The following is a 9,761-nucleotide window of genomic DNA, read 5'->3' as shown; positions in this document are numbered from 1 at the left end:
ATACATATAAAGCTGCCAAAATATTTTTGTTGCTTTAAATACTTACAAGTAAACCATTTTAGCTGGAAATTTTGTTGCACTGAAATTAAATAGGCTGATATTTAAAATATAATTAATTGAAGTTAACTACTGGGAGAATCAAGATTTTCCCTATTAATATATAAGGTTAAATAACATGTTTTTCCAAGTGTCTTTCTGAAACAGGAAAACAATTTTTCTCCACTGTAAATAAGCTATCTGTAAGATAGGAAGATAACTTGCAAATAATGTTTAAAATGCATATGTTTTAATGTTAAATATTTAGAGCAGGTGTAAATCAATGCTACTTTAAACTCCAATATTTTATTAAAATAAACCATTCCCATACATTGAGGGAGTTGGCATAGGTTTTTTTGTGACACAATGTTGAAGATTTATTAGAAAGGACAAACATAGCTGCATGGTGGACAAGAATTTACAGCTTCTCATAATGAAAATTTTAAAAAATGGGATTTTAGACTAAGTCTACAATTCAGGCACAGCTAAAATGATAAATTTTAGTTATTTTGAAATATTTGAGCTATATTTAATATTATTTCCAATAGCTTCATTTATACTTAAATAATTGACAGAGTCATAAACAATAGTTTGGCAGAAGCTTTTGGTTTGCTTATACTTAATGACAATGTAATAATTATAGCCAATGGTAATGCATGTGAAAACTTAACAAATACAATTCTGAAGTTGACATAAGAACACATGTTGTTCAGTTTTGCAGTAACTATCATCTTTAAAAGTAAATATTGTGATTGTTTAGGAATATAGTATTTAACAGACTAGAAAAATATAAGTAAAATTTTCAAGTGCATGAAATACATACTAATTCTTTAAGAGACTAATGAAGTTATTCTAAAAATTTAGCGACTATAGTTACTCAGGTGTCTGAATCAATATAATGAAACATAATGAAGCATGACAAAATATATATGAAAGTAGCAGCTTGAAATCGCAATAAATACATATATATTTTTAAATGTTTTAATCATTTGAAATATATATGTAACAATTTATAATAAAAAGTATATTTGGGTTTTAATGTTTTAAAATAGGGGTTCATTAAAATGTTTGTGGGTAACGTTATGTTTTTAAAATATTAGCTATTTTGTTTGGGTGGAGTATTTCTGATAATTTTTTAAACCACAAATGTTTCATAATTTTCAACAGTAATTACAACAGTTTAAAAGAGTATGTTAGTTATACATTTGTGGCATATCCATGTCGTCACTGATTTAAAAATCATTTCAGGTACAGTGGTCATTAAAAAAGTCAGACCTTATTTTTTTTCCACTATAAAATCATGTGTTAAGGATGTAGATTTAAAGTTATTTATGGGATCATCAGAATAAAACAACTGCCTCATAGTATTAGTAATTTATATTGGTAGGAGTCTTTTCTTTCTTAAGCACCAATTCTACCCCCCACAGCCCAGAAAATTGATTTTATCCATAATAATTTATAGCATTCTTCATCAATGTATACTGTTGTTTCTTTTAAATTCATTAGCCCATGTTGCTTGTGAATATGGAATTTGGTTATTAAAATGGTTTCATATGTTTACTATGTATAGGCTCTAGCTTTGAGCTGCTTACTTGCTTAAATAAATGTTTTCAATTTACTATAATACAACAATTTGTAGAGAAATGCTGTGAAGCATAGTTAAAAGAATGAATCCCTGAAATAGAATCACTTTTTAAAAATATGTCCTAACATGTGGTCTCATTTTTTCATGTTTTGCATTAATTAAAGTCCTATTCTGAAAAAAATATTTTTGCCTAAACTTTTGAATTAACAAAATAAAAATAAAAAATATACAAATATATGAATTTTGGAAATCAGTGATGTAAAAACATGCTTTAATACCGTCTTGGTTGTTAATTTCAAAGATTTTTCTCAAAAGACACTCTTTGTAAAGTAATGAGAAAATATTGCCACTTTTAATTATTAAATAATATTTACTACAATACAATTTACTTTTATTTAATTAAACATGCAATATATTTTAAATTATTTAATTATACATGCAATGTATATTTTAAAAATGTATTAAAATAAAGTTAATTGCATGTTCTCTCTATTCATGTTCTTGTAGCATGCACACATTTAAAAAAACCCAGTACATGTAATTTTTGAAAATAGTATGTACCATTACACCTTTTTATTTGGGAGATTTATTAGAAAATAACTTTTTATTCAGAAAAGATTATGACAGAATTAGATAAAAAGGAGACTAAAATGTGTGTTAAATCGTGTAATATTATAAATGTAATTAACTCTTCATCTTCCAAATATTGAAAACAGTAATGAAAGAGACCAATATTTAAAAATAGAATCTTTTTTTAAACCTAAAAAAAAAACTAAAAAATTGTTATATGGTAACAGCTTTACTTTCACATAAGGCAAACCCACTGTTGAGTGAGTTGGCTCTGATTCCAATGGTCTCATCAACTTTGTGAACACAGGTACCTCAGTGGTGCCTCTTTCAACACAACAAAATTAACTTTTAGAGATTAAAAAATATATTTTGGCAATTGAAACTCACCAGTGCCTTTCTGCTTCTCCAGGAAGTTGTACCCGTCAGCACCTGCTGAGGGCTTTGTTGTCCAAACCCTGACAGGTAAAAAAAAATTCCTGTAGAATAAAGCCAGACCAGCTGGCTTTGAAGAGAAACCCCCAGTTTGGGCTGCGTTTGCCTCCTCTCCTTTTCTATGAAGACCGAGGCTTTGCCCCCTTGATCGTCAAGCCGTGAGATGCGTGATGTCTCTGCACAAGTGTCTGGCAGGCCGAGGTGCACCTGTTTCTGTCACTCTGGAGTAAATTTAGCTGTAAAGGTATCACTGACAACCAGACCTTTGTCAGTGCTGGCAAAAGAACACAGAATTGCTTCCCTCCCCTCCCCCCTCCCGACCCCCTATGCTGCTAGTTCCGATGGAAAATATCCAATCGGAAGTCTATCCAAAAATCATTCCTAAAAAATGAAATTGCTTTCATATGGTATAAAAAAGTAAGTTTCGTCATTTCAAGCAGATTTTAAAATTACATTTCCAAGAATAATCTTGGAACAAGACAAGTTTTCGTTCAATTAATCGTGGCTGGAAACTTTTTAATGGAAACATAGCACATACTTACTTCATTTCAGGTTATTAAATTGTGTTAAGCATAAAAGTTATTTGCCATTCTTTGCTGCAGCTCATTTGTTCTTTTCGATTCTAAGAAATATTAGAAGGTTAAATAACTTATCACATAGGAGAGATTATTCATACTACCAAAATTAGAATGTGTGTAGTTCTGAGGGACTGAATGTCAAAATTGTATGCTCATAGCACTAAAACTATTGGGAATCTAGGATGCCACTGGAACATGTAAAATGGCAGCTAAGGTCTATGGAAACCCTTCATGTTTAGAAACTGGCTAAAGCTTGAGTTCTCTTATCTTTTGGTTAAGGTAAGGACATTTATCATTTATGTGAATGTTTTAGACTAATTTCTTTATTAGTGGTTTGAGCAATATTCCTTTTGAGGAAAATAGAGAGACAGGCAATATTCATTAATATGTCTGACATAAATAAAATAGTCAAGATATATAAAGCAGCCCAAGGAGTAACATCCTTAGCCAAAGCATTCTGAGCTTCTGCCTTAATAATTATGATTTCTTAAGTTGAGTTAAAAAAGAGTTGTACAGAGTACCTGTTCTACCATATTATTGCTGTTTACAGGAGTTGGGTGTGATGAGAAAAGGAAAGCTGGGTCAAAATAAAAAATGCTTTGTAAAATAAACAAAGTTCCTATTTACTTACTATGTATAAACAGCCACTCACCAAGCCTCGTTTCTCCACAGGGCACCACTTTCAGATAAAAACATAGACCTGAATGGCATCATCCAGTATCCAAGGAAACCATGTAAGTACCTCTCTCACTGTGTACTTCTGTTATTCAGATCTTAAAAGCTAGCTGAGTACTGAATAAGTGAGTGTTTTTATTTAATAATTATAAGGGAGGTACTTTTTAGGAGCCTGCTAAAAAGAAACAGGTTCTTTATTGTTATGTGCGTCATAACAAAACTCTCATGTTTTCATCATATTTCATAAAATTATGTGCTTAGTACCACTCTCTCCATCAATTCTCATTCTTAGGTACAAAATAGTTACTCAAAGTCCTAATGAATTGGAAGTTTCAAACTTTTCCAAGACCCAAACAATGTTTCAGAGTCCTTGTGCCAGGAGTACTTTATTAATTGTAGTTAAACTTGTTAAATTTTAAAAATTAAGAAAAAATTCCTTGGAAAATAATGGTTTATTGGTAAACATGTATGGCAATTTATTTGGCCGTAGGCTTGCTTGAAGAGTGAGCAGGTGAGCAAAGGACAAGATTACATGTTTAAACCAAGAAAAGAATCTTGAAAGTAAGTGTAATGACCAAGATGCAAAAATCTGTTTGGGGAAATTGTTGGGAGGTTGGCACATTATTTTCTTTATCCCCTCCCCACAAACTAATGTACATTTCTGCAGCTAATATCAAAGTTTTAATTCATGTTCAGGAGCTATGAAATCTACTGTGGAAATTTAGTTTCTAAACAACATGCTACTCTGGAGAAAGACATTCCTAAAATATTTGAAATTTCTACTATTTCCATACTTCGACTTTTTTTTTTTTTGTTATTTGTACTATCTCCTTTTAAAATTAAATTATTTTCAATGTGAAATGATTATTCATTATTGTTTATATAGCTTTTCACGAAAACACTTAACATTTTCTATATACTCATGTAATTATAGACCTCATTTTTTACCTTCTAAATTCACTATATGATTTACCTACTCTTTAAATACAGACATATTACTTTTCATTGAGGGTGGTTTCAGAGTTTTTCATATATATATTTTTTTGCTTTTGTCACTCATGTGTATTTCTACTTTTCCTCTGCAGCATGGCTCCTTGCTAAGCATAAATGGTAGAGATTATCTCACAGTTTCTCTGAATTAGAGAGGTCCTTCATGTTCAATAACTAACTGCAGGAGCATTTCACTTTATCACATAATTATGTCAAATTCTATTGTTTATGCATTTGCATATTTCTGCCTTTTAATATATGTTACCAAACACATCTTTCTGAATTGAGAAAAGTTGTCAGACTAAGGAATTCGCTGGAACTTTGGAAGGGCCTCCTCACCCAATAGGAAGACCTGGCTAGGAATTTAATTTTTTATGTAACTCACAAACTTCACAAGTGTGGAGTTTGAGACCGGAAGTGCTACCAAACTCCACTGAAAGTGGAGTTTGAGGCCAGAAGTGGGATTTCCTTGCTGCATAATAAAAGTGGGCTTTGGCTGAGTAAAATTGGAAGCAGAGAGGGCTTAGAATAGATGTTTATAAAGAAAGAAAATGCTAATTGAAGGGGAAGACCAGGTAATGTTATAATTCACTATTTTGAGAAAATGGAATCTTTTGAATTCATTCTCCTTGTAATACAAGGGAAATGAAAATCTATAGTACAATGCTCATGGCACAATTTTAACTGTTTACATTAAAATATAAATTTTTCCAGAAAAAAAATTTAAATTTGACATATTTAATGAAACCTCCTATAACAAAAGGAAAATTGCTATAGAAATAAATGTGTATATGTATATATATACACACACACACACATTTATGTATATATTTGAGATTTTCCATTCATCAGTAGTCACCTCTCTAATGTAGACCAACCTTGTTTAGTAGAACTTTCTGTGATAATGGACATGTTCCATAGCTGCACCATCCAATATGGTACTCACTAGCCATATGTGGCTATTGAGTACTTGAAACATGGCTAGTGCAACAGAGAAACTTAATTTTGAATTTTATTTACATTTAATTAATTTAAATATAAATAGCCCACATGTAACTAGTGGCTACCATATAAACAACCTAGCTCTGGTCTAGATCACTTAGAAATGTGGGGAGAGTCAAATATGTATAGATTTGATATCACTATCAGTTATTTCTTATCTGTATCAACTACCATTGACCATTACTGAAATCATTAATGCCTGAAGAAGTGTGCTCCAACATTAATTTAGCAGGATTTTGAGAAATACTGTCATGTGATAGGCCAAATTGTAAAGAGTACTATTTTGTTTTCATCAGAAATTAAATACCCTCTTGCAGAGATTTTCTATTTCTTTTGGTATTCTGTCATACAATATAATTTTTTATGTTTACTTTAATATTTGAATTATATTACAGTAGAATTTCTTTATGATACTTTCTCAGAGATGAATGCTTTTCATATGGTCGATAGGAAGACATTATAAAATTACTTTATAAGCCTGGGACAGCAACCTTTAAAATGGCCTTTGTAAACAAGACTACATGAAAAAGATAAATACACTAATGAAAATTCTAACTATGGGGACAAATATTTTTAAAAGTTTAGTTATAATTGGCTGGGTGTTGTGGCTCATGACTGTAATCCCAGAACTTTGGGAGGCCAAGGTGAGTGGATCATCTGAGGTCAGGATTCAAGACCAGCCTGACCAACATGGTGAAACCCTGTCTCTACTAAAAATACAAAATTAGCCGGGCGTGGTGGCAGGCGCCTGTAATCCTAGCTACTTGGGAGGCTGAGGCAAGAGAATCACTTGAACCCGGGAGGTGGAGGTTCCAGTGAGCTGAGACCACACCATTGCACTCCAGCCTGGGCAACAAGAGTGAAACTCCATCTCAAAAAATAAATAAATAAATAAATAAAATAAAAATAAAAAAAGGAAAAAGTTTTCTTACAAGTTCTGCAATGCAACTTGGCAATACAACTTGGCAAATAATTCCAAAAATGTAATCGGCCTCAAAAAGTGCTCCCTAGCCTTGTTTCTCCAAAAGCTGATTCTACTTCCAAAGCACACATCAGAATTTAAATCTCCCATGACCTTTTCAGGCGTTTAGTGGAAATGATCATTAGGATTTGTGATGATACTTTTATAATAATGCTAGACAGTGATATCATAGATAGGATAATTGCGTATAAAATAATATTGAAAATTTTAAATTTGTATAGATTTTAAAAGTTAGTAAATTCATATCTTGAATGCTGATTATTTGTAGGACATTGAACCTAGAGACTCTGGGAAATATTTTTTTAAGTGGGAGACATCCGTCCTTTTAGGAACTCCATTTATTGGACCTGGGAATGTTCTTTTGGAAGGATAGGATTCAGATAAGCGAGAGAGAGGAGACTTCCTTTGGCATAACCTTGGACAAGCTACTGAGTGTTCCTTCTGCAGTGAAACAATAGGATTCTGGATAAAACATACTTTCTAATGAATTACTTGACTTCAGGAAACTTTTTTAACAACTCTAAAGATCCTTCTTCCTTGCCTCAGGATGAAAAAATTAAAAAGCATGAGGTGAAACTGCTGTTGAAGAGCAATAAACAAACAGGAAAAGTGGGATGGACAATTGAATTGTATGGGTTGTATTTATTTGCAAAGATACTGTTGGAAGTATAGCAGTCACATGCTCTATTAGACTGCTCCTAAACCGAGCCTTATTTGAAAAAAAAAACAAGGAGAACCAACAACCACATTTGTAGACCCAGTTTTTTGGTGTCCTTTTTTTTTTTTCCTTTTGGTATCTTCAGTTAAGTAGCCAACCACTTTCATATTGTCAGATCTGTTTTCAGAAAGAGGGCCTACTTTTGCTCAGAAACCAGTGTTCTGTGTGGAGAAAACATGGGTCTCCATTGAAGGAATCCTACAAATCTCTGATATCTGCATGTTTGAGAAAGTACTTTCATTCAGACACATGGACTGTAACTTCTGAGTCCTTAACCACCACCTCAAATTAGTATGTATTTGTCTACTTTTAAGTGTATTTAACTTTTTGTTATGAAAATTCAGAATATATTAGAAAAGTAGAGGGAAAAGTGTAATGAAATTTTGTATAACCATACCTACCTTCGACAGCTATCATCTCATGGGCCAGGTTGTTTCATAATTGTTGTTTCCACTTTCCACTTCCACCTCAAATTATTTTGAAGTGAATCCCAGACATGACATCATTTTATCTGGTAACATTTCAGTCTGTATCTTTAAAAGATAAGATTTTTTTAACTTAAAAATGAACCACATCTAGAAAATTAACCACACTTAAAAAGTCAACATTTTCTTACTATTCTCAAATATACAAAACCAATATTCAAAATTTTCTGGTTGTCTCCAAAAGTTTTGTATTCTTTACTGTTTGAAGCAGGATACAAATAAGGTCCATACATTGTAATTGGTTAATATGTCTCCTCTTTTAATCTATAGGTTTATGTTTATTTTTCCTTGTTTCTTAAGAAACTGGATTGTTTGTGCTGTAGAGCTTTCCGTAGTCTGCATTTGCTGATGCTTTCCTGCAGAGTCATTTAATGAGCTCCTCAGCCCTGTTTCTTACCTGTTAATGGGTAGTGAAGACTCTAGAAACTTGATGAAATTCATTTAGGGGATGGGGGACAAGACTACTGGCTCTTTCTCTTTTTGTGACGTTAGCAGGTGTTGTTGATCATTGCCTACATCTATTTATTCCTTAGAGCTTGAAAAATGGCAATATAATTGTCATTTCTGGTTTATTTATTGGGTGGAATGCTTCTATAAAGATAAACTAGTTTGTTAGAGTTTCAATTTATATAAGAAAATCAGGATGGATGCTTTATTCTCTCCCTTTATCAGTTCTTAATATAATGTGTGGTTCCTTAACATCCTCTAAAGTTTACCAATGGTTTAAAAAATTTCATTGTGAACATTAATGCGCTTCAAGCTATTGCAGTTATCATACTTATGAATGCCCAGTTTGCCACATCTCTGATTACTCAAAGTTTATCTCAGTTGGTTCCTCTGTGTTTTTGAAAGAACCTCAAGTTTTTGAGAGCTTCCAGGATAATTGGTGTGACAAAATATAACAGGCTCATCTTTAATATTTCCTTTCCAAACCTGGAAGCAGGCAATTATCCAAGAAATTTTAGTTTTTTGTCTTGGAACTAGTACTTGAAAACCGTAATCTTAAAATTAGTGAGCTCATTGCTACTGACTTTGTCCTTAATCTAGGCCCTTTCAAAGGAAAGAGCTAGAAAAAGTGTGTGTATGTGTGTGTGTGAGAGTGTGCATGTGTATGTTTAATTTTAAGACTAAATACATCAGGAGCTCACACTAATACTTCCTATTAATATACAGGCCAACAGGATTTTAATTTAGTCACATAAATCTTGTATCATATCAATGTCCTTTCTTCCCAGCCGACCATCCTACAATCTTAATTCTTAATGACAGTAGCGTACTTATTTGCTTATGCTACAAATACACTTACAACAGGCTCAGAATAATAATACCAAGACTACTACCATCAGTAGTGATGTACACATCCTGTGTACACCCTGTGTACAGCCCCCTTCTTCTCTTTAAAGATGTATGTATTACTGAGGTTTTAAGTCATGTAAAATTGTTTCTTTTGGTGTGATTATGCCACCAGCTAGATATAGATAGATTCACTTGGCTCTTTTTGCTTTCAATTTTTTGGGATTAAAATGTTAGCTAGGAGAGACCAGAGCAGTGCATAGTCTACCTCACTTCTCACTACTGAGGTTCTACCTAATTGCATATGAATTAAGAGATTTTCCATTCTGACTGGTGAGAAAAGGCCTATTTCCAGCCCTAGGAAGGTGCCAGGTACTGTTCCCCGTATAATTATTTCCGATGCTTCTTTCCTCAG

The 9,761-nt window shown here is 32.5% G+C and overlaps 1 protein-coding gene across 2 annotated transcripts in view; it reads right to left on the bottom strand.

The window, feature by feature from the left end:
- Positions 1–1,951: 1,951 nt before the first annotated feature.
- Positions 1,952–9,761, bottom strand: part of LOC117981006 (putative STAG3-like protein 4) — a 33,410-nt gene continuing 25,600 nt past the window's right edge. Inside the window, exons 5-6 of one of the 2 annotated variants that reach the window (XR_010112603.1) lie at positions 7,970–8,101; positions 1,952–2,646 (exon numbers count right to left, since the gene is read on the bottom strand). Coding sequence is in view for 1 of the 2 variants with exons in the window: in XM_063605812.1 (XP_063461882.1) it covers positions 8,042–8,101 (60 nt within the window). In the remaining variant the exon portion in view is untranslated. Of the gene's footprint in view, positions 8,102–9,761 lie in introns of both variants that reach the window. The other variant, XM_063605812.1, reaches the window with a different exon arrangement.

The sequence above is a fragment of the Pan paniscus genome, chromosome 6 (assembly GCF_029289425.2).
Source record: "Pan paniscus chromosome 6, NHGRI_mPanPan1-v2.0_pri, whole genome shotgun sequence".
Classification (NCBI taxonomy): Eukaryota; Metazoa; Chordata; class Mammalia; order Primates; family Hominidae; genus Pan; species Pan paniscus.
The sequence above is the reverse complement of the archived record's forward strand: the minus strand, read 5'-3'. Positions and strand labels throughout refer to the sequence as shown.